Source organism: Natator depressus, chromosome 4 (genome assembly GCF_965152275.1).
Source record: "Natator depressus isolate rNatDep1 chromosome 4, rNatDep2.hap1, whole genome shotgun sequence".
Lineage (NCBI taxonomy): Eukaryota > Metazoa > Chordata > Testudines > Cheloniidae > Natator > Natator depressus.
In genome coordinates, this window is record NC_134237.1 from 97,057,389 (window position 1) to 97,082,737 (window position 25,349).

General features: G+C 42.2%; 1 protein-coding gene across 2 annotated transcripts; it reads left to right on the plus strand.

Moving 5' to 3' along the window:
• Positions 1-2,996: 2,996 nt before the first annotated feature.
• On the plus strand, positions 2,997-24,148 carry UGDH (UDP-glucose 6-dehydrogenase). Of its 2 annotated transcripts, none has more exons than XM_074951528.1 (12): positions 2,997-3,155; positions 5,856-6,024; positions 8,620-8,721; positions 10,216-10,416; positions 10,523-10,720; positions 11,137-11,284; positions 12,910-13,004; positions 16,680-16,810; positions 17,661-17,794; positions 19,361-19,452; positions 19,534-19,644; positions 22,959-24,148. In XM_074951528.1, the coding sequence occupies exons 2-12, from the start codon at positions 5,863-5,865 to the stop codon at positions 23,067-23,069; spliced, it is 1,485 nt and encodes a 494-aa protein (XP_074807629.1). In that variant the 5' UTR covers positions 2,997-3,155; positions 5,856-5,862; the 3' UTR covers positions 23,070-24,148. The 2 variants fall into 2 exon arrangements, with proteins under 2 accessions (XP_074807629.1, XP_074807630.1); XM_074951529.1 differs by lacking the exon at positions 2,997-3,155 and adding an exon at positions 3,763-3,874.
• The last annotated feature ends 1,201 nt before the right edge of the window (positions 24,149-25,349 follow it).

The following is a 25,349-nucleotide window of genomic DNA, read 5'->3' on the forward strand; positions in this document are numbered from 1 at the left end:
AGATTGGGGGGCAAGCAATCATTTAATGATAGCAGACATTAAGATATAAAAAGTTAAACTTTATAACTAATAAAACACAACTTGTCAACATCATGTCACAATACACAAAGTAAATATCTTAAATTAAACTGTAATAAGTTCTCAAACACATTTTTTTCTCACTTTGCCTATCTCCAGAGGTGGATTAAGATTTATTGGAGCCCTGGGCACAAATAATATTTGGACCCCCCATACCCTGGAGGCTCAGAGGTGCCAGAACTGGGGGCATCCATCTCTCCCCATTTTTAAAAGTGGGAGGACCATGCCTGCCCGCTTTTTAACATGGGCGAAGCCTCGGGCAGATGTGTAGTGGCGGCAGCTGGAGCTGTGCTGATAAAGCTACCCCGCCTTGAAGTGCAGCCCCTGCTAACAGCGCCAGCCTCCTCTTGGTGGTGGGAGGGCTCAGGTGGACCTTAGTACCCCTACTCACCATGGGGCCCTGCCCCCTGCTCCCGCTTTCCTCCCAAGGCCTCTAAGAGTTGCTCAGGGAGCCTGGACCACTGTGGGGAGCCCTGGACCCTCCAGCTGCCCTGGGTGGTGTGCCCTGGGGGGGTAGGGACACAGGCTGGGGGGTCTGCTCTTGGGCCCCCCCAACCCCTGGCCCAGAGGAAGTGGAGGGTCTGGTGCTCCCCACAGTGGCCTGGGCTCCTTGGGTAGCTCTTACTTGGCCCGGCTCCAGCTTTCGGCCTGGCCAGGGCCTGGGGGGGAAGAAGAAGAACAGGGGGTGGGACATCAAAGGAAGAGGAGGAGCACGGCTGGAGCCACAGTTCTGGTGCTGGTGGCCCTCCCCCATTCTACACAGATTCTGGCACTCCTGAGGCCCCCAAACTGGCCGGGACCCCTTGGCACAGGCCCTGTGGGTCCATGCGTTAATCCACCCCACCTAGCTCTAAACTATATTATTATTGATGGAAATATATTTTCATCCATTTGTATGTGTTCAGTGAAATCAATGTTTATCAACATTTACCAATAAAAACCTCATCTTTCTAAGCCTAATTTAAATTAAATACTTTTTGTAACCCTTGAAAAGTGAGATTGGGCTGGACCGGGGCTCACCGCAGGGCCCAGTTACAAGTCAAGTCAAATTCCCAGAGCATAGTTGTTTGCTACGATAAGGATAATCCACGCTTTAATACAATTTTATTTGCACTGTGGACAACACAATTATAGATAATGGTTGGAGAAGCGTGCTGCCTGATGACCTAGGCAGTAACACAATTTCCGAACATGGTCCTGTAACTTTGTCCCACTTAACTCTACAAACAAAAAGTGTTAGATCATAGATTCCTCTAGCTATACCAGAAAACTAAGTGCTGTCACACTTGTAGTGAAAATTGGCACTTATGTGAGCCAAACTGGGTGCAATTCACAGCATTTCATCAATAGGTATGTTTATGTGTGTGAGAAAGGAGCTCATTGAGAGAAAGTAAAGACATGAATTATGTTATGCACTAAATTCTGAAAGAGGCTATCTCCAGGGTCATTCATCTCTCTTCTGGGAATTCCCTAATTTAGGTTCTGCTCCTGCGAAAGTTCTGCCTCCCTCATTCACAAACCTCCTCTACTGGTCAAGTTTTTAATTGTTCCAAAGCAGCCTGGAAAGTGGGAGATGAAGGTTTTCTGAGGGAGAATGTGCGCTGTGGAGGGCTTTTACTCCTGGGGCAGAAATCTCCAACAGGCCTCTCTCAACTGGGATTGAGTGTGACCTCTGTTACTAAACAGACTGGGTCCTTCCTTGGGAACTGCAACCTAGAGGTCACCCACATGTGCATGCTGAAGCCAGGTTTGTGGCTAACCGGATGGGACACAATCTTAAATCTCAGAGTAGCAGCCGTGTTAGTCTGTATTCCCAAAAAGAAAATGAGTACTTGTGGCACCTTAGAGACTAACAAATTTATCTGAGCATAAGCTTTTGTGAGCTACAGCTCACTTCATTGGATGCATTCAGTGGAAAATATAGTGGGGAAATGTATATACCTAGAGAACATGAAACAATGGGTCTTACCAGACACACTGTAACGAGTGTGATCACTTAAGGTCTTAAGTCAGTGGCTCTCAACCTTTTCAGACTACTGTATCCCTTTCAATAATCTAATTTATCTTATGTACCCTAAGTTTCATCTCACTTACAAACTACTTGCTTACAAAATTTCTTACAGACTTAAAAATACAAAAGTGTCACAGCAAACTCGGACTGAAAAATTGCTTACTTTCTAATTGTTACCATATAATTATACATCAATTAGAACAGCAATACTGTACTTACATTTCAGTGTATAGTATATAGAGCAGTATAAACAAGTCATTGTCTAAAATTTTAATTTGTACAGTCTTTTTATGGAGCCTGTTGTAAAATTAGGCAAATAGCTAAATGAGCTGATGTACCCCCTGGAAGACCTCTTCCTACACGTACCCCTGACTGAGAGCCACTGTTTTAAGCAGTAATTGGAATGGTTTGAGGCTACCATGGCTATTCGGACCCAGAAAGGCCACCCCCGCAGCAGCCGCCCCGGGCCCCGAGAGGGGCTATCTGGGAGCTGCTCAAGACTGAAATCCGCTTGCAGCCACCGCTGACTCCAGCCGCCTGTGAGCGCTGCTGAGCCAGCCCGAGAGGCAGGGAGCGGGCCCAGCACAGAGGCCTCTGTGTCGGAGGGAGCTGAGGGCTAGGACTCAGCAGCGGAGGCAGGCCCCGCTGTAGCGCGGGAGGCGGAGCTGCTGGCCCAAGGCCGCCGGGGAAGCGAGGCAGAGAAGGCGGAGCGCGCAGGTCACCTCCTGCCCCTCTCCCCTCCAGCCAGCTGGGCCCGGGGATCCTGCTGCTCCTCGCCCGCCGCCTCAGCCGCTGCTGAGCTGTCCTGCCGGCATTCGCTGCTGCGGCTGGGCGGGACGCGGGGGAGAGACCCCCCCAGGCTCCCTGCCGCCGGCCCCAGCCTGGGCGGGGCTCAGCCCGGCCCCCTCCCCCGGGAAGGGACTCCTTAAATAGCGGCTGGAGTCTGGCTGCTGCCCGGCCAGGCGCCTCTCCCCGCCCCGCCACCAGCCCTCGCTCCGGCTGTATCTTCACCTCCGGCTCCGAGGGACTCGGGAGCGTCGGGATCCCCGGCCGCAGGGTTCGCGCTGTATGTATCCCTGCCTTGTAGGGGCGGGATTTTCCTCCCTCTTCCTCCTCTCCAGCCCTCCGAGCCCCAGCGCGCTCGAGATCGGCTTCCTTTGCGCCCTGAGCATGGTTCATCCCATATAGGTTGGGTCATCTCAAACAGCAGGACAAAGAGCTGGGTAGGGACCCTTCCTGCCTTGGCCCGGGGAGCCTGGATGAGAGGGGCTCTCTCTGATTTCTGTGTAGGTTACTGTGCCGTTGGTGGTGGTTTTCCTGCCCCTTTTTCTGCCCTTTGGCTTCCTGGGATCAGAAGCACACAGTGAACTTCCACCCAGGTCTGTGGCTTTGCCTGAGTCTTGCTTTGTCCAACGCTTTCAATGACTGTTCCATTCCTTTAAAACCTTTCGCAATATCCGCTCTCTACAAGGCTGCCCACAAGAATGTGACGTGTTAGCATAATGCTGGCTTGTGACTTTTGAGTCTAAATCTGTTATGCTGTTTCTTTTTAAAAATCTTTTTCTATAACCACATTTTCTTTTCTGTTGTTGAAATTGTATATGCCTAGAATGTAGCCCTGCTCGCCCTAAAGACTGAAGTTCTCTTTCTGTTCACAGATGACATATAGGATACAGCGTGAGCAATAGCACTCACTGCAAGCTTTCCTTATGCTGTCCTAGAAGAAAGTGTAGTGCTAAGGCCCATTCAGTGATCTCTCTACTGAGATGGCTAAGAAGGGTGCCGGTTAGCATTCACCTTATTGTAACATTTCACGTTTTTGCAGGGGTGGGGTACCCTACCCTTGTCTAGAATGCAAACTACCAAAAGTGATGTAAAAGTTATTAAAATAATTAGTGATTGATAGAAGCATCTTTTGTCAGCAGTGAGCCAAGTTTAGCTAAAAAGGACATAGTATAATCTTGTTAATAGTGTACTAAGAATTCTTGCCTCTCTAGAGTCAATTTATTGTATATACAGTAATACTTCAGTATATTTTGGGGAGCGGGAGGAAAGAGGAAGGCAATCTCTACTGCTATAGTAAAAGTAATGTGACGACCTGGAAAATGACTGATAGCTATCTCCAGTGAGATTTATGAATTGTAAAACACAAGGGGAAATAGAGCTTAATCCTGTCATGATTACAGTGATCCTAAAATACTGAGACAACATGATCGGTATAATTGTGTAGTTTTAAGGGCTCAGCGCTGGCTCCTATGAAAATCAGTGGCAAAACACCTACTAATTTAAATGGGAGAAGGATCCGGACTTATTGTCCATTGTGTTCAAAGAAAGGTGTGATAGACACACTTCAGAAATTTCTAAAATGAATAAATTAATGAGTTGTGGAAGAAAAGGGGGCTAATTGTGAGACATCCCTCATCAAAATATAAGCTATATCAACATTATTTCTAAAATTAATTTTGATAGCATACAACTAAGTCTTTAGTTAAGTCACTGTTCAGCATGGTTGATATGATAGCTGTGTTTGGTTTAATAAGTTTTCAAAACTTTGTAAGCATTTATCTTTTCCATGGTCCAGCCACTGAAGTGGCTGAGCACTCTCTAGTCCCAAAGACTTCAGTGAGAGGTTGTTCAGTACCAGACAGAATAGGAACTCTGGTGATTAATTTTGAGATTCGTTACTGTTTGGCTAGCAGTGAGTGGTTTATCATGATTTAACATTGATGAAACTAACTAAAATTAAAATTAGACTGTGAAGTAAAACTATTATTAAAGGTTTCAGAGTAGCAGCCGTGTTAGTCTGTATTCGCAAAAAGAAAAGGAGTACTTGTGGCACCTTAGAGACTAACAAATTTATTTGAGCATAAGCTTTCGTGAGCTACAGCTCACTTCATCGGATGCATTCAGTGGAAAATACAGTGGGGAGATTTTATATACACAGAACATGAAACACAAACTGGATACAATTAATTTAGGCTTGAATAGAGACTGGGAGTGGATGGGTCATTACACAAAGTAAAACTATTTCCCCATGTTTATTCCCCCCTCCCCCACCCCACTGTTCGTCAGACGTTCTTGTCAACTGCTGGAAATGGCCCACCTTGATTATCACTACAAAAGGTTTTCTCCCCCCACCCCACGCCCCCTTGCTGGTATTAGCTCACCTTAAGTGATCACTCTCCTTACAGTGTGTATGGTAACACCCATTGTTTCATGTTCTCTGTGTATATAAATCTCCCCGCTGTATTTTCCACTGCATGCATCCGATGAAGTGAGCTGTAGCCCACGAAAGCTTATGCTCAAATAAATTTGTTAGTCTCTGAGGTGCCACAAGTATTCCTGTTCTTTTTATTATTAAAGGGTAGACTCAATTTACACTTTAGACCATGCAATACTAGTTTTTCTATTAAACAGGAATGATCTTTGTTTGTCATATTTTTGGTTCCTGTTTTAAGATGGCCATGGAAAATAGTTAGCATTTTTCTAATGATCTATGTATGTCTCATTACAAAGATGCTAGCAGAATTTCCCTAGCTAGTATAGCTAAGATTTAAGTGTTCCTGGATACAAGAGACTAACTAGCTAATTTCAATGGCTGCTCAATTGGGATGCTCTTTTTATAATTATACTGAGTATGTAAGGAAATGTTTCTGATTGACTATGGTAGCATAATGGAGACTATCTGTGGCTTTTACTGTTTGAATTACTGTATAATGACCTTGCCTCTTTTTTCTCTTTCCCTCTCTGTCCCCTTCTCCACTAGAGTAACCATGTTTGAAATTAAGAAAATCTGCTGTATTGGTGCAGGCTATGTTGGTGGGCCAACGTGTAGTGTCATTGCACATATGTGCCCTAAAATCAAGGTTACAGTTGTTGATGTTAATGAAGCTAGAATCAATGCCTGGAACTCTGATACACTTCCAATTTATGAGGTAAACTTGTGTTTATTATAGCATTTCTGTCTTTAATATAAAGTATTTGCCTCTGCTCATACAGTCCCGCCCTCTGCCCGGCTTTGACTCCTAATGGCTGTTCTAGGAACATCAAAATTACATGCCTCATTCAAAAAGAATGCTTCTTCAACAACTATATGTTAAGCATGTGCGGTAAACAAGGGTTTGAAATGACCAGTGGCTTCCATGAACTTACTGCTGTCAGATGCTGGAGCGTGTTTAAGAGATGATTGACTTAGGCTTTGTGCATCCTGGTCAGGAAAAAATGTTTACTGTATCCAGTAAATCATACAAAATCATGGTTCTTTTTGGGCCCTGTGTACACCACACTCTTATAGCTGAGTCAGCAGACCCAGTTATGACAAAATTTTCTCCTTTGTTACAACACAGTTCCAATATGTAATGTGAATGGCAATCTGTGTCCCAGGAAGATGCTTTGGACCACTGTGGGTTAGGTTCCATCCACACTACAAATTGTAAGTCACGGGACAGCCAGCCATATTGCAGTTATGTCTCCTGACTCTGTTGTAACTGTAATGCAGCTGAGCTCCTAGAAGGGAGAGAACAACTTTCCTGGTGGAGACCGGGCCTAACTGAGCTATTCACTCCTGTGGAAGCAGGCCATCAACATTTAAGGAGTCAGTTAAGAATTCACCACTTTTTCCTACACCATTGCAAATGGCTGTGAAATGGTGAATCAAACTTTCACCTAGCATACAAGTGATTTAGCAACATACAGGAAAATGAGAAACCATTGTGGGGCTCATTCAGCCACTCTTAAAGCGAGTAGTACCTCACTACACAAGCAGTCTTGTTGATTTTTGACTGGCATCAGGGTAGCAAAATCTGGTCCTATGCTAGTTGTTCACTGGAATCTGGTGTTTCTTAAAGTTAGGATTTTTGCTAGAGCTTTAGTCCTTCCTATGAGGAGTCAGTTTTTTTTAAACCTGAATGATACCCTGATGATCACCAGGGGTACCAAAAGCTTTTAAATTCCTAACCAGTAACACTTCACATCTTTGTTTTGTTTTTTTAGTTATAAAATAATTTTTCAGTAAGCACATACACTAATTTCAATGTCAGAGATCTGTTGATATGTAACATTATCATTGCTTTTTATACTACAAAAGGATTTCCATTGTCTTGTATACAAATTACCATTTTTAGCACTTGATATTTTACAGGTTTTGCTCATTAAAGAGTAGCTCTCACCACCACCCCCCTTGTTGTTATAAATAACAAAATTGACATGAAAATGTACTGACCCAGGGCTCAAGATATACCTGCCCACACTTTTTAATGGAAAAAGTGAATGTTTTTGCTCAACCCTCAAAAGCAAGGAAAGTAGAATTTTGCAAGTTTGCCTTACATTTTTCTTTTGGCCATAATAAGAGATAAGCTTGTTTCTTGTCTTCTAATGTTACCTCTGATTTTTACCCTTCCTGTAATATCAAATACAGGACAAAGTTGGTCTGTTGACCTTTGTTTAAGAAAATCAAACTCATAGCCTTTGCCTCTTGTTTCTAGAGCTTGGTTAAAATTTACTAACAGTAAAATTTACAGCATTCAGATTAGTGAATAAGAATTTTGGGAAGAACTGAGTACAGATCTCAACATGGATGAGCAAACGTTTTGTTTTTTTTATTAAAATTTAAACTGTTTGAGCAAATTAAAACACAGCTAGTCTCTTCATACCAGAAGCACATATGTTTCCCAGCAGGATGTCTATTGCTTACAAAGAGTACCCCAAAACCTCTCAGAATGAGTTCAGATAGTTGCAATTCTTGACCCCTGACACTTTGTGCTCCACCCCCTTCAACTGCCATATTGGAAAATACAAGATAATCCTTTGGTTTCTACATGAGCAGTCTTTGTACCTGAATCCCAGCAAAAATCACAGCTGTAATGTTAATCTTATTCATAATTGGGTTCTGGTGTTTGTTTGAAATGACTCAGGTTCTGTGGCAATGATTTTCTACTTGAGTTAATTTTTTATTTCGATTAGGCCAGATTTTAGTAAACAGTGAGACAGCAGAAAATGTCTTTGTCTAGGTAAGGTGCAGCTTCCCTCCCTTCCCCCAAACTGAACCTTCACCTTGATGGCAGTTACTGAAAAAGGATCTTCTGTCATTCTTTTTATAGTACTTCCATAGTAGGAGAGTTTGTGATTCGGTTAAATTCACAATTCTTTACTATTTTATTTAGAATAGTGTCTTTAGTTTCTGTCAAATAATTAAAACATTTTTGTATGAAGTACTAATACGCAGAGTTTGTCCAGGTGTATGAATAGCCAGAGGCCCCATGTAAGTGTGGGGAGGTGTTGGGAAAGCATCCCAGTGCTATGTTTCTGTGTAAGAGAGGGCTATAATTAGTTTGTACTCAGTATGGTCCTCTGTGAATCCACACAAGTTTTATTTTCTGACAGATCTGAAATAACTTTTAATAAAGATAAAATTAAAAAACTTGAAAACAGAATCTTTGTTGTACTTAAAGTTGTGTTCTGCCTGTTTGAGTATACTGTTACCTGTTTTTAATCAAATGTCGACTATTAAATACTTTCCTGTCTCTCTGTAGCCAGGGCTAAAAGAAGTGGTAGAGTCCTGCCGAGAAAAGAATCTCTTCTTTTCCACCAGTATTGACGATGCCATTAGGGAGGCTGATTTGGTATTTATTTCTGTAAGTAGTTTCTTTTGCACTTTGATACTTATTATCATTATTATATTGCTGTGCTCAAATGTGTGCGTGGCGGGGGTGTTTCAGTTTTTTTTTACATGTCCTTTATTTTGTTTGAAGAGGTGATGTAGTTTCAGGAGGCATAACAGACTTGTGCTGCATTGTGCGGGTTTTACCAGGCAGGTATGCTTAGCTTTCAGTGAGGATGATAAAACTCTTAACCTTCTTCCTTTGCTGTTGTTTATCTCTCTCTATCTGTAAAGCACCCAACAAACTTTTGGACTCTATATATACAAATAATAAGCTTGTTACTTTACATAGCTGAGTATTTTCTGAAGACACAACACAAAATAAGGCCACAGTCTTATAACAGAATCCACTAGCTTGGACTTCTATTTGTAGCATTCCGCTGAAGTTGATGGGACTCGTGCAGAAATAAGAGTCCATTAGCAGGTTTCATTGCAGGATTGGCAATGAAAATTGTATAATACTTATCTGGATATAAAGAGTCTTTAATTTTTTTTTTCAGTACTTTTTAAAATTCAGTTAATTAGTGGAGAGGAGAAGACTGCAGCATTTTTTAAACACACATTTGTGGCATTTTACAGTGTTGAAAGTCATTTACTTAGTTCCATATCCAACAGAACTACATAATAAGCTCTGGGGCTGCAGGCCAGTTATTGTTCTATTCTTCAAGTACTTTACAGAGAGCTGTGATATTGGGAAGATTTCTTGTTCTCCTCCATCCCCTGGGAGAATCTTCTGCATGAATCAGTAAAGTCTAATATTAATGCTATGAAATCACTGAACCAGTTATTGGATGACAGTCATTAATTCAGCTTGTAGATTGCCAGCTGAGTTCCTGTCCCTGGCTGGTAAAACATGCTGTCTTGTGTTTTAATTTCGATATTCTTGCCTTCAGTTTGTAACGAGAAGGACCCTCTATGTTCAGTTAAGTGAAATATTGCCCTACATTTGACACTTCCCCCCACCCTACTCAAGTACAGCAATTATTAGGAGCTCTGTGGCTGGTCTGCACTTAGCTTTTCCAGTCAGATGGTTTTGGGGGGTAGCCTCCCTACTATTCACATCAGAGTAGAGGGAAATAAGGGGGAATTGAATCTTTGCATGTATTGTAGCTTGAGTTGGGGAGAAGACTAGAAATAGCTCTTTGTGGGTATGGGGAAGCAATTCTGAATAAACATTAGACTCTGCTGAAGCCTGCAGAGATGCTATGAATAATGCCCTTTGTGTAAATCCCATTTGACGATGAACAGAGTTTAGTGATATTTTTTTACAACTTAGAATGAGTAATTGATAAGTCTGCTAGCTGTTCATTGATCTGGCAGCCAGTAACTGGCTGAATCAGTAGAACAGAAGCTTTCCTGTCCTTAGAGTGCAATCTCATGTATGCAGGACTTCCTGTATCTTCAGACTTGTGAAAATTTTGTTAAGACACTAATAACTTTTTTTTCCTTCCCGTGAATTTGTAACTAGGTTAACACCCCAACAAAGACCTATGGGATGGGAAAAGGCCGGGCAGCTGATCTGAAGTACATCGAAGCATGTGCTAGGCGGATTGTACAAAATTCAAATGGTTATAAGATTGTCACCGAGAAAAGCACAGTCCCAGTACGTGCAGCAGAGAGTATTCGTCGGATATTTGATGCCAATACAAAACCTAATTTGAATTTGCAGGTAAAAATCTAGAAGTTATGGACTAAAGTGTCTCCTCTCCCTCCACCCCCCTGCCAAAAAATTCCTTGAGTTTTACTTCAAACTTTATTTTCCTGTCTGTTTGCAGGTGTTGTCTAACCCAGAATTCCTAGCAGAAGGAACAGCTATCAAGGACCTAAAGAACCCCGACAGAGTGCTGATTGGTGGAGATGAGACTCCGGAAGGACAGAAGGCAGTCCATGCGCTATGTGCTGTGTATGAGCACTGGGTTCCTAAAGAAAAAATCCTCACAACCAATACTTGGTCATCTGAGCTTTCCAAACTGGTTCGTATCAGTTATGTTGCTATGTCAATCAACAACTTAAATACAAAATATCAGCACTGATATTACTAAGAATAATAAAAAGCTATAGCAACTAGTTATCTGAATGCTTATAAGCGATTCCAGTATTGCATATTGAAATTGTTTGTTCACAACTTATTAGTTGGCTTTTCTGTATCAGAAAAGACCTTATCCAAAATCAGTTATTTTGGGAATGAAATCATACATATTGGAAACAGCAGAAAATGGTAACATCAGCCAAAAACCAAATCTGTGTACACATTGAAATAGTCCCCCACTTTTTAGCTATACCAAACAAACAAACAAAAAAAAACCAAACCACACCTCTTCACTGACTTACAGACATGTTATTTACAGGAGGGGAAACCAAATCTGTGGTGGTTGTGTTTTATTTACAGGCAGCTAATGCTTTCCTTGCTCAGAGAATCAGCAGCATTAACTCAATCAGTGCTCTGTGTGAAGCTACAGGAGCTGATGTTGAAGAGGTAGCAAGAGCCATTGGAATGGACCAAAGAATAGGAAATAAGTTTCTGAAGGCCAGTGTTGGTAAATAAAGAATCTTTTTCTCTTTTTAGACTTGGTAGGAGAACTGTCTCTATCCAGCACAATAGCTCAACTGGAAACATTTAAAAATAAGTACTGGTATTCTGAAGTGACTGTTCAAAGCACAACATCGTACAAAAGACCTACTGTTGTGTTGTGGTTGATGTAGTGTTGTTTTTTGTGTTTTGGTTTTTTTAATTCTTCAATGAAAGAGATTAAGGATTCAGATTGTCCTCTCTAGAGTCTCACACTTCCAGTTGGCATGGACTAGCTAGAAAGTTACAATTTCATCCTTCTAGAGCATTCCCTACTGGGTGGTTGATGGGTAGCTTTCTAGTTACTACATAGTTTGTCCACACTCTAGTCAGCAGAGTGAAGTCAGTTATCCAGACTTTGGTATTGCAGACTGAAATATGATAGGGAAAGCTATCAGTATGCAAATTCTACAGCCCCAGTCTGACTGGCCAGATATCCTGAGGCTCTGCCTTGGGGACATGAAACTTCATGGAGCATGTCCATTAGTTGGGTCAGTGGAAAAAGATGCAACCCTATTCACATGGCTACAATCTCCATAGTAAAAATATTTAATTTTTAAAATTACTTTTACCAAATGTTGTCTTTTCCACAAATGTTTATATTAGAGGAATGGCAAGTAGCAAAATCTGTTATCCAAAATATGCCCATTTTTCAGATACCTACCTCTTTGGCTTGGTAGAGGGGAGTCTGAGAGTTCTGGATCCTGCCACTCATTATCTAAACCCCTCATCACCTTTTGGTTCTTCTTTGGCTCCTGACTATGATAGTGAGTGAGAATCCAGAACCCTTTTAAGACTAGTTTAAATCTAATCTCTGGGTAGCGATCCTTTGGGGAAGAAGCAGCAGGTCTGTTGAGGTCAGTGGCAAAACTGACAGGATTTTAGGTCCTATGAGCTGCTAAAGTAAATAGGATTGAGGAACAGGATTTGGAAGAATCCTAGGAGTTTAGTTCAAAAGACTGGCAGACCGTCCCTGAAAAACTATTTTTGATATCTTGGTCAATAAATGCCAAACTTCAGGGGCTGTGGAGTGCCATTTTAAAGTGTGTGTATGTGTTGTGGAGGGGCATAGATTTACTCTTCTCCCCACCTGACTCCCACCCCTGGCCCTTGAGCCCCTATACCCATACCCTCCTAGGAGCCTCAGCCTTGGAGGGGGCCCCTTTACCATCCCCTCCCTACTAGCGAGCCTCACCCTCAGGTGATGGGAGTGTCCCACTTCCCAGATGGTCACTGATGTTGAGAGGAGCCTCTGTGGTTTCAGCAGCCAGTAGATGGGGGCATGGCAGAGTGCATGCTGTGCATGCAGAGCAGGATCCAGGTGTAGGTCACAATGTGCTCCCAGCCGTGATATGTGTGGCTGCTAGTTTCAAGATCGGTACACACACAGCCACAGGTGCACACAGCAAAAAAATCTGGCAAATTACATCTCTTGACCAGTAACCAGTAAGAGTAGAGAAACTGGCCAGGCCTGTCAAAAAGTGGCCTCCATCAGCTCCGTGACGTATTCCAGACATAAAGTACATATTGCTAAGTACACTAATCTTTTACTGATGAAGACCATCTGTTGAGTAACCATTTCCTTTCTTTCAGGATTTGGTGGTAGCTGTTTTCAGAAGGATGTTCTAAATTTAGTGTACCTTTGTGAGGCTCTGAACTTGCCTGAAGTAGCTCGCTATTGGCAACAGGTATGAGTCCATTCACTAGTGTAAAACTTGTTCAAACAGGGCACGTCACTGTTACCTCTGTAATGAGCCAGTAATTCTTCAGCTTGTAACTTTTCAGCATTGTCTGTGGCAAATTATCGTTTATCCTTCAGTCTGATTGGAACTGAAAATAAAATATACCCTTAACTATCGAGGTAATAAATATTTATTAATAAATACTTTGTATAGCACCTTCCACCTGAGGTTAATAGGATGCTTTACAAATGTAACAAATGAGGATTCATCACCCCTTCAGGGTGGGTATTACTATCCCTATATTACACGGAGGGTGTAAATCCAAGGTGTCATCTCAGGCAGACCCATCCAGGCTAGCTTTAGGTGTGCTACCATGGCTAAAAATAGCAATGTTGATCTGCTGGCTTAGGGTAACCCAGGGTTCTGGGTGGGCTTGTACAGCCTGCACTGCCGCAGCTACACTGTTGTTTTTAGCCATTGTGCCACAAGTAAAGCTAATGTGGCTGTGTCTATGAAACTGCAATCACACCTCAGATTGCAGTGTAGTTGTAACCCCTCTGTGCCTTTGCTAAATGACTTGACCAGCACAACACAGAAAGTTACAGAGCTGGGAACAGAACCCGGGTCTCCTGACTCCATGTCTGTTCTTTAACCACAATCTAGCCTCCTTGTCTCAGTCTAGCATTAATGAAGGCAACTTATTTTAATACACTTTCAAATAACTCTAAAGTTTTTATGGAAAACCCACAAGAACCCATGTGCTGATTCCAACACTTTGCTGCTGATAACATTGTAAAGACTCTCACTAGCCAATTACTTGATTAAGCAAAAGACTAACATATGGGCTGTCAGGTATCCATTTGGATAGTGCATTGTGTTATCATGTGAGAACAGTTTCTAGCTCCACTACTAGTGCTCTGATTTTGTGTGTATGTATTGTAGCCTGGTTGCTACAGAACATCATAGGTAAAGAAGGCATTGTCTTGTCATTATCCTGAGTATGTGAAACTGCAGGAGTTAACCACATTAGCTGGATGATTTTAAGATGAGGAATAGCAATGACATGAACGTTAACCATCAAGCTGAGAAGAAAGAGACAAATTTACACTTATTGTTTCAGCCTGTCTGGCTCTAAGATCAAGATAAGACAATCAGGTTTCATTCTGACAAAGAAGGAATAGAAACTTTAAAAAAGTTTAGAGTTGCATTGGTGCAAACTAAGGTGTTACTTTAAACTGGTATAAACCTTTATGTGGACATATAGGGGCTGATCTACAAACTTTTTGTAGGGTTTTAAATATATCTGTTTTAGAAACAGATGTAGGCCTGGTCTACACTAAAAAGATAGGTCAACCCAGCTATGTTGCTCAGGGTCATGAAAAATCCACAGCCCTGAGGAGTGTAGTTAAGCTAATCTAACCTTTGGGGTAGACAGCACTGGGTCAATAGACAAATTCTTCCATTGACCTAGCTACCACTTCTCCAGGAGGTGGATTATGTACACCAGTGGGAGAACCCCATTGTAGCGTTTCATGTGTAGACAATCCCATAGTGAGTGGAAGTCCCTAGCGTGGGCAAATTTTTTGGCCTGAGGGCCACATTGGGATGCAAAACTGTATGGAGGGCCGGGTAGGGAAGGCTGTGCCCCCCACAGCCTGGCCCCTGCCCACTATCCACCCCCTCCCACTTCCCGCCCCTTGACTGCCTGCCTCAGAACCATCCAACCCCCCTGCTCCTTGTCCCCTGACCCCCCGCCTCAGGACCCCCTACCCCAAACTGCCCCCTCTGGGATCCCACCCCCTATCCAGCCCCCCTCGCTCCCTGTGCCCTGACTGCCCCTACTCAGAACCTCCACCCCATTGAACCGCTCCCTGTTCCCTGTCCCATGACTGCCCCCTGGGACCCCCTCACCCATATCCAACAACTCTGCAGTCGCCGCCTTACCATACCCCTCAGAGCAGCAGGAGCTTGCAGCCCCGCTGCCGGACGGCGGGGTAGGTACAGGGGAGGGGGGGACAGCAGGGGAGGGGCCAGGGACTAGCCTTCCCAGCCAGGGGCTCAAGGGCCAGGCAGGATGGTCCCGCGGGCCGTAGTGTGCCCACCTGTGAGCTATACCAATAAAAGGTGTGGTTTATATTGATTTAACTTAAATTGATTAAGGACGGGTTTAAGATACACCAGAATAAACTGCTCTTAATTTAATTTGTATCCACATCGTTGTTTGCATTGGTTTAATTAAATTGGTTTAAATAAGCCACACAAGTTTGTGTGTAGACAAGGCTTTAGATTCTAGAGGTTACAGTCAAGTCTGTAGGGATAAGGCCCAGATGAGATCGTCGAAGGTATTTAGGCACTGAACTTCCATTGGGCTTAAAACATTAATCTTAAACCCTCCTCTTAAGTGCTTTTCTGCTACCTTGCCACCTCATTTCTTCCCCTGGAGCAAAAAGTAATTTACACACCAAGTATAGAAAACCAAATCAGTGCAAGTGACATTATTTTACCACTAACATCCATTTTCTGAGCAACTTATACCTGATGTGGGCCATATGCTACTGTTCACATCACTGCTAAGTGTAGTTTTGTTCATTGCAATGAGAATGTGCTCATGTTCAGAGTCACAGAGAAGACTAGCCTACATTATCTGAGGTATGTATGCCTTTGACCAAACAATCTTTGGGAATACCTGGCTTTCTTACTTGGTCATTGGAGGCAATGGTCTTAAAAAGACTGGGGATCAAGGGCTAAAATGTTGGGGGAAGGGGCAAAAACCAGCAGCTCTACTACAGAGGTAGATAGTAACCTACATATGGCCTCCAAGCCTTTCTCAAAGAGAAATATTTTTATCATTAAAGTGCATCACTACCACTTACATCCATGCCAGTCTTTGTGTATTGACATGTTACGGTATGCACTAAACTGATACTAAAACTGCCTGACTGTTGTGTAAAATAGATGTACTACATAATATATATTCACAAACCTAGAGGTGTAGTTTTTGCTGTAGTCTGCTGGCATAATGCTGTTATTTTCTAAGATCATTTTCTCCCTGAAATTTACCACAATACTCACTCCTATTGTTGTTGCTTTCCATGTCTTGGCCTAGAATAGTGAGCTGTGCTTGTGTGGTTGTTTTTTTTGTTTTGTTTTTGTTTTTTGGGGGGGGAGGGGAGGAAGGGGGAGGTTTGGTTAAACTACATTGCGCAGAAACTACATTGTACATTAAGATCTGGGGAAAGCTTCCACACAAGGAGCCATGGAGCAACACCTAAAATTAGGACAAAATTTTCCAAGACCCTTTCTTAAGCAAATGTTCTCTGGAAGTTTTACTAATAAGGACAGCAAAATTTGATTCTTGGTAGTTTCTGAATGTTAAACCAATTGAAAACATCCACTGACTTCAATGGGATCAGGATCAAGACTGCTTTTTCTGCTCCTGTGATTAAAAAAAGCTGGATCAGTCCTTCAGTTACTCATATTTTACCTATTAAAAATAGAAATTGCAACCATGTTAATATTTAAAACATGTACATCTGCCTAGTTCAGTTTAACTGATTGCTTTTATCAGGAGCAAAGGCTTATCAGTGGCACTCTTTTCCCTATTAACTAGTAACTATTAACACTGCATTTCTTTGGTTAAGTGTAACCTCATTCATATGACCGTATTCTGCATAATTTCAGGTGATAGACATGAATGATTACCAGAGAAGGAGATTTGCTTCCCGTATTATTGACAGCTTGTTTAACACAGTCACTGACAAGAAGATTGCTATTCTAGGATTTGCATTCAAAAAGGATACAGGAGATACAAGGTGACAAAATGCATGAAACTAATTAACGCTGTCATAAGGCATGCTGGAAGACTTATCTAATCTTGCGCTCCATCTACACAGCTAAAACAACTGTTTACCACCATTTCAACTGTGTAGATGGGGAAGAGGATCAGATAGATGCCCATCAACCTGTTGTGGCTGAAATGTGATTCGGGGGGGGCACCTGGGGCCAGTGGCTCCAGCTGCTGGGGGTCGCAGTCCAGCTGCTCCGGTTGGCCAGCGACCGCTACCCAGGGCTGCTCTGGCCGGCGAGAACTCCAGTTGCTGGCCGCAGAGCCAGCTGCTTGGGCAGCCCTAGGGTCAACCATACTGGCCCCTGCAGAAGTCACGGAGGGCACAGAAAGTCACGGAATCTGTGACATATATGGAGCCCTACTCATAACTACTCAGAACCATAATGCAGGAGTTTTCTGCTGAGTCACCCTAAACTCAGATGCTAGAGTTCTGTATTCACAGGCAGGGACTCTACCACCCTGTTACACCCCATTGAGTGTGGTTTTTGGCCCCATTCAGACTACTTGGCTAAATTACACATTAAATTGTGACTGAACCAGATTATAGTAATAGATTTTAAAAAATATTTTTAAACATTGTAAATGAGGGCTGGCTTTCTTTGGTGGCTGCGACTAAAATTCTATTTTTGTTTTTATGTTTTTACTGATGATTTACTTTCCTATTGTCAAGTGTTATGCTGGAATTACATTCAATCATTTCAGTTTGAAAGCTTTGGCACTGCACATTTCTGAGTATTTGTTCATGTTGTTGTTCTAAATAAATCTAAATGTGTTTGTCTGAAGACTTCCATTAACTGGCTGACTTATTTTCTTAGAGAGTCTTCCAGTATTTACATCAGCAAGTATTTAATGGATGAAGGAGCAAAACTCCATATATATGACCCTAAAGTACCAAGGGAACAGATCATCCTGGATCTCTCACACCCAGGTGTCTCAGAAGATGACCAAGGTGAGGGAATTTTGCTTCTCATAAATTCTATCCTTCTGCTGTGTGTCACCATCAGAATCCATCCAGTGCTCTTGAAATTGCTTTCAGCATGTCAGACATGGATGCTCAGTTCAGTTAAATTATTAAATCAGGGGTTTGCCTCAGTTTAAAAAAAAAAATTGACAGTGACCCTTTTTATTTCATTCTTCATAGCTTCTAAAATGCTTGCATGTGTGAAAGTTACTTCTGTGCCAGTCTGTCCCCTTTGAGACATTAATTTTGAAGCTGTGTAAAGAGTGTCTCCTTCAATTCAAAAAGAATGTGGGAAAGGGGAGTGAGGGAGGAAGAAGACTAGTGTCATTCGACCAGCTCCTTCTCCCCTTCTAGGTTCCTAACTGGTACCTGTTCCACAGGCACCAAGTTTTGTTGGTGTCGGTGGGTGCTTGTGCCGCCCCGCCCCGACTCCGCCCCCTCCCTGCCTCTATTGGATCCCTCCCCAAAACCCCTCCCTGGCCCTGCCTCTTCCCCAAGCGCATCGCATTCTCCCCCCTCCCTCCCAGGTTTGCCATTCGAAACAGCTGTTTCGCGGCGCAAGCGCTGGGAGGGACGGGAAGAAGCAGGATGCGTTGGCCCGCTCAGGGGAGGAGGTCGAGGTGAGCTGGGGGGGGGGGCAGGGCGGGGCAGGGAGCTGCCGGTGGGTGCTCCGCACCTACCAATTTTTCCCCGTGGGTGCTCCAGCCCCGGAGCACCCATGGAGTCGGCACCTATGACCTATTCAGTCTTGTGCCTGGCTAGTCCAGAGAAGAACTCACTATAATTTTCTGGAAGCTAATTCCATAGGCTGTTGGGGGTTGTAGTAAAACGCATTCATGCTAGGAGCACTTTGCTACTATATTATACTGGTATAGCTATACTAACAAAACGCTCCTAGTGTAGACTTGGTCTAAGTCTGTAATGCCATAATTCTACAATGCCCTAACAGAAAATAAATAAAGAATAAAGAGAGGAGTGGGGACACACAGAGACTCTGGTACTGGGGACAAGAGGAGATGGGGGGGCACACAGAGGCCCGGGCATGAAGAAAGAGGGGGGATAGTACACAGGGAGCTTAAGAAGGAATGCATGCAGCCTCCTGGTATGTGCAGTGAGCTCGGCTAACAGAAGCCATGTAATGTATACGCAGTATTAAATAGTAAATGTGCATGGAGTGTTTTGAAAAGCACTGTGCTGCTATTATCACTACTCAATAATGATTATTTTACAATGAGCTCTATCCATGTCTGGATCTGGATCTGTTGGATAATTACTTCTAATTCCTTAGTGAATCTGCAACAAAACTTTCAAACTTAGGTGCCTAACCCAGACGTTCAAGTAAGTGCCCTGACCTTACAGAGATGTTGAATACCCACTGCTGCTGTTGCCTTCAGTGGCTCTAGGACCTTTAGATAAGGGAAAACTCTTCAGGTGTTGTTGACATTGAAAGTTTGTGTTTGAGTAGGACAATCAGGGAAATTGTCCTACCAGGACATGAGAATGCTGCCAGGAAACGGGGAAGCATAATGCTTCATTTTCCCTTTTTTGTTACAGTGTCTCGACTGGTCACTATTAGTAAAGATCCATATGAAGCCTGTGATGGAGCTCATGCCTTGGTTATCTGCACTGAGTGGGACATGTTTAAGGTAAAAATAATACCTTTAAAAAACAGGGAAAAAATTAAGAGGAATTCTGACACTTATGCAAATTCTGTGGGTCACTTACAGGAGCTGGATTATGAGTGCATTCACAAAAAAATGCTGAAACCAGCTTTCATCTTTGATGGTAGGAGGGTTCTTGACGATCTTCATAATGAGCTACAAGTCATAGGCTTCCAGGTAACTAGCTGTTTTTCCTTTTGGAGAAGTATGGTTGAATCACTAGAAGAATCTAGTATGTGAGTTTAATATCTTGCTTTAGAGTTAACCTGTAAAGGTCCTTTTATTAAGCCCTTCTCTGATAGCACTTTTCCTACAGTACAGCTCTGGTTGTAAACTGATATTGCTTTAAAATCCAAGCCACATCAGGCTGTTCCATCAACATTCAGTAACATAGACAAATGAGTTTACTAGACATAGCTTTACTAGACATAGGCTTTGTCTACACTAGCACTTTCATCAGCAAAACTTTTGTCAGTCAGGGGTGTGAAAAAAAACACTCCCCACCTCCCCTGACCAATATAAGTTTCACCGACAAATGTGCCTGTGCAGACAGCGCTATGTCAGCAGGAGACACTTTCCTGGCATCATGGTTCCCGCCGCTCGTTGCGGGTGGTTTAATTACTACACAGGAGACCTTAGAGTGACACAGCGGTATAGCTATGGAGCTGTAAGGCCCTAGTGCAGACATGACCATAGCTGCTGCTCTGGCAGCATCAGAATGACGAATATTAAAATATGAGTGAATGATCTCCTGACACAAGTATTTCATCACGTCAAGGCTCAATTAAATTCTGAATAAAACATAGAAACAAAATTGGACAGGCATTTATAGCGGAATGTTACCTTCAGCATTTACTAAAGTGTAAAAATCTGAAATAGTTGTCTAAATAACTTGGTTTCTTTCAGAATGTACTAGTACACTAGATAGTTTGAAAGCTGAAATTATCCATCATTGAGGTCTCTATCTAGCACATGGCTATTTGATCCACTTTTTATCATGTGGCTTGGAGAATCAACTATTGTTTGTGTGTGCCCATCTGTAGTAGTTAGCTTTACTAAGCTAAGCCACAGATGAGCTCTTGTTCAAGAGGGGAAGATACACCTAATTATTCAATGGTTGGGTCTCTAATCTAGTCCACTCTTGAGCAGAATTATTTGGGCCTAATTCTCTTCTTACACCAGTGTAGATTGGGAAAAATTATGTTGAAGTCTATGGAATTAAATGGGTGTAAGTGAGAGGCAAATCAGGCTCATCATATGGAAATGACGATGCCTGGTTTTTGTATACACAAGCTTCCTGATTAGTTTGTTTGGCTAGTAAAAACAAGTTGGAAACTCTTAGCCTTACAGAGTTACCTTGTTGTTTTTTAAAAAAAGCCAAGCACCATTATTCTTGTATTTACAGTAGGTCAAGTGATTTTAAAAAATTAATTGCGATTAATTGCATTGTTAAACAATAATGGAATACCATTTATTTAAATATTTTTGGATGTTTAACATTTTCAAAGATATTGATTTCAGTTACAACAGAATACAAGTGTACAGTGCTTTATATTTTTTTTTACAAATATTTGCACTGTAAAAAACAAAAGAAATAGTAAAATAAAACAATATAAAACTTTAGAGCCTACAAGTCCACTCCATCCTACTTCAGCCAATCGCCAAGTGTGTTTGTCTGAGCTATAATTTGTAGGCGATAATGCTGCCCGCTTCTTGTTTACAATGTCACTTGAAAGTGAGAACAGGGATTTGCATGGCACTGTCGTAGCCGGCGTCACAAGATATTTACGTGCCAGATGCACGTAAAGATTCATATGTCCCTTCATCTTCACCCACCATTCCATAGGATTTGCGTCCATGCTGATGATGGGTTCTGCTCAATAACGATCCAAAGCAGAGCAGACTGATGCATGTTCATTTTCATCATCTGAGTCAGATGCCACCACCACCAAAAGGTTGATCTTCTTTTTTGGTGGTTCGGGTTCTGTAGTTTCCTCATCTGAGTGTTGCTCTTTTAAGACTTCTGAAAGCATGCTTCACACCTCATCCCTCTCAGATTTTGGAAGGCACTTCTGATTCTTAAACCTTGGGTCGAGTGCTGTAGCTATTTTAGAAATCTCACATCGGTATCTTCTTTGCGTTTTGTCAAATCTGCTGTGAAAGTGTTCTTAAAACAAACATGTGCTGGGTCATCATCCGAGATAGCTATAACATGAAATATATGGCAGAATGTAAAACAGAGCCAAAGACATACAGTTCTCACCCAAGGAGTTCAGTCGCAAATTTAATTACCTCATTATTTTTTAATGAGCATCAGAAGCATAGAAGCATATCCTCTGGAATGGTGGCCAAAGCATGAAGGGGCATATGAATGTTTAGCATATCTGGCACATAAATACCTTGCAATGCCAGCTACAAAAGTGCCATGCAAATGCCTGTTCTCACTTTCTGGTGACATTGTAAATAAAAAGAGGGCAGCATTATCTCCCATAAATATAAACAAACTTGTTTGTCTTAGCACTTGGCTGAACAAGAAGTAGGACAGACTTGTAGGCTCTAAAGTTTTACATTGTTTTGTTTTTGAGAGCAGTTGTGTAACAAAAGAAAAATCTCTAATAGAAGGTTAGGGTTGGAAGGGATCTCAGGAGGTCATCTAGTCCAACACCCTGCTTGAAGCAGGACCAATCCCCAATTTTTGCCCCAGATCCCTAAATGGCCCCCTCAAGGATTGAACTCACAACCCTGGGTTTAGCAGGCCAATGCTCAAACCACTGAGCTATCCCTCCCCCCAGTGTATATATTTGTGCAGTTGCACTTTCTTGATAAAGAGAGTGCAGTACAATACTTGTATGAGGTAATTGAAAAATACTATTTCTTTTATCATTTTAACAGTGCAAATATTTGTAATAAAAATAATATAAAGTGAACACTGTACACTTTGTATTCTGTGTTGTAATAAAAATCAATATATTTGAAAATGTAGGAAAACATCTGAAAATATTTAATAAATTTCAATTGGTTGTCTATTGTTTAACAGTGCGATTAATCGCAATTAATTTTTTTGAGTTAATCGAGTGAGTTAACTGTGAATAATTGACAGCCCTCGTTTAAAATTAAGATTTGAAATAAATCTTAAACTCTTAAAGCACCTACTTCATGTTCCTCCTGTAGGCAGTCCCATTGAAGTCAATGAACATTCACTTGCCTAGCATTAAGCACATACCTAAATATTTCCAGGATTGAGGTGTCTCTTTAAGAATTGTTACAGTAAAGGGCTTGTTTTGCATGTGCAAAGTGAGAGGTCGCTTTTAGTAGACAAACTTCTTTTTTGAATTAGAAATACAACCACTTAATGTGGCTTTTATCCACCAAATGTATATAACAAGTGTAGGCAAAGCCCCAAGGTTACTGGTTCATAGATTCCTCACAGGCTGACAAGATTCTCTTTGCACAAGCTTTACATAGTATATTAATTTTCTTTCCTCTTCCAGATTGAAACAATTGGGAAGAAAGTGTCAGCAAAAAGAATTCCTTTTGCTTCTTCATGTGAAATTCCAAAGTTCAGCCTGCAGGACCCACCTGTTAAAAAACCCAGAGTATAAGTTTTACTAGGTACTGAAGGATCACAATGGACCAGTGTGAATTTTTTTAAAGAAGATATTGTTCTTAAACTGTAAATCAATTTTACATTAGACATAGTAGCCATGTACCTGGTACATGTGAACCCAAATTTTCTAATCTCTATTTTTGAAATAATGTGGTGTTTTTGTTTTTCAGTTATTGAAGACTGTACAGGCCTGAATGGTTTTAGTAATCAATTTTTTATGAACATTTACTTCAGACTGGGAACTTTTGCTTTTAGAAATATTCACAAGCTGCACTTTAAATTTTTTATAAATAACATAAAGGCCAAAAGTAATTAACAGAATTGTTCTTGCTTTGATTCAGGAATATGTAGTGCTCAGTAATGTCATTGGCCTTGCTGAAGATTTTAATTCGACTCTGGGGTAATTTTGTTGTCTTAGATGCCTGATCTAACTCACGTAAAAATCAGTGGAAAGATTCTAATTGACTTTAATCAGAGTTGGACTGAGCCATTAAATAGAATATTGATCTGGTTTTAACAATGAGGCCCCAATCCTAATTGGGACTGCTGGGCACTGATGCAATATAAATGTTTAGTAATGATGTCAGGGAGCTAGATCCATGTCTGCCATTAATTCTGTGACTGTTCTGAAGTGGGTTTGCAACAACAGTCTGACTTACCAGCTATGTCCTTAATGATTCCTTGGTCTTGGCTCTGTTATACATACCATATAGCATCTGTTGTCAGTTGTAAATTATGGATTTAATTAGATTTTTGGGGCCAAATTCTCCTCTGTTTCAGCATTGCCACCCCAGTGTCTTAGAGAGAAGCATTTGGCCCTCCTGTTTTCTCCTCTTGCTCAGCACTGAGTAAAATAAATGTTTCTGTCCAAGATGCTAGATACTCAGTGGTTCTCCCCTTCCTTCTACCATACATGAGCTGGAAACAGATGTTCTTCCCACTGAATCTGCAAGAATTTGCCTGTGACTTTTCATAAAGTAGTCTGCTTGCTACCTCACTCTGATTACCAGGAATAAGTCTTGTTTATTTTGATATTTTTTGCTTTTATTTCTACTTTTCATTGTCCTAATAGATCTGTGCTATTAAATACTTTTTAGTAATAAAGTCTGCATTCCATCTGTTTTGTGGGTTCTCAGCTTGGGGGCTGTGACCGACGGTATTGTGAGCAGTTTTCAGGGAGCCCATGAGCCCTTCATTTTCGTTATGGCTAGAAGGGTATGGAGGCCCCAAAACCCGAAGTAACATGAGCTCATGGGGTTGAAAAGTGCTTACATTCATAATTGCCAACCCTTGGCAGTGTATAATCTGAAGGTGCAGTACAGAACAATGTGTTTATTGCTGTAAGTGATTGGAGCCTGTATTTCTATGGCAATAAGATTATGATAATCATTTAACACCTGAAACTTTACCCGAACATACTTAATTATCTGCAGTAAGAGCTAAAACCAGAAAGGGATTTAGGTGCCAAAGTCTAAAATTTAGATCCTCAAAACCCCTGCTCAGCTGCCTCCTTATCCTGTAGGCGCCTAAAGTCTGTAGGCACCTACATTTCTGCCATGGGCCATGTACGCAGCTGCCTAAGTCCTGATACCCAGGTGCCAGGCTCATGCCTAAGCCCCAGCAGGATCATCAAAAGAGGTATTGCCCCACCTATTGGGCTTGCAGGGACTGATCCAGTAGGGGTGCTCACAAGCTGCCTACTGGATCAGGGTCTGTACATAATGCAGGTGATGTGACGACTCAAGTCCCTGTTCCAATAACATCCCCACCCCCCCCAAAAAAGGCACTTCTGAGCTGAAGGAGGTTGCCTCCCTCCAGCCTGGATTTAGGTGCCTTACCGCCTTTGAATGAGGGGAGGTGTTCAGGGCCTACCTGTCTCCTTGGCATTTATTATCGGCTCAGTTTGAGTGGCTCCTCACTGGCTTTCGTGGATCCCATTGTTGGGTACGTGACTCTCCCCATGCATTGTACAGGGAGCGTGGGTGCCTGTTCTGGAGCTCTGGACTCCAGTCGGTGGCAGGGCACAAGTCTCAGCATTGCAATGCCTAATGTTTTAAGTCGCCTTTGTGGATGTAGCCCTCAGACAAAAACTTTCTGTGGGACACAAGCTATGGTTATGATTTCAAGTCTTCCTATGGGGTCAGTCAAAACAAGTCCAGTGCCAGCTGTTCTACATCCAGGAATGTTGCAAGTGAGCAACAAGCCCATTCTGGGGGGAGATACTAGTTCTGCAACCGGGCTGCTGAACAAGCTGTACAGCAAGGATGCTTGGCGT

Bases quoted from the DNA above. Each gene is read 5' to 3' on its own strand.
- UGDH (XM_074951528.1), top strand. From the start codon at position 5,863: ATGTTTGAAATTAAGAAAATCTGCTGTATTGGTGCAGGCTATGTTGGT. The intron at 10,721-11,136 runs GTTCGTATCAGT...TTTTATTTACAG, and splicing joins CATCTGAGCTTTCCAAACTG to GCAGCTAATGCTTTCCTTGC. The intron at 16,811-17,660 runs GTGACAAAATGC...TTATTTTCTTAG, and splicing joins AAGGATACAGGAGATACAAG to AGAGTCTTCCAGTATTTACA.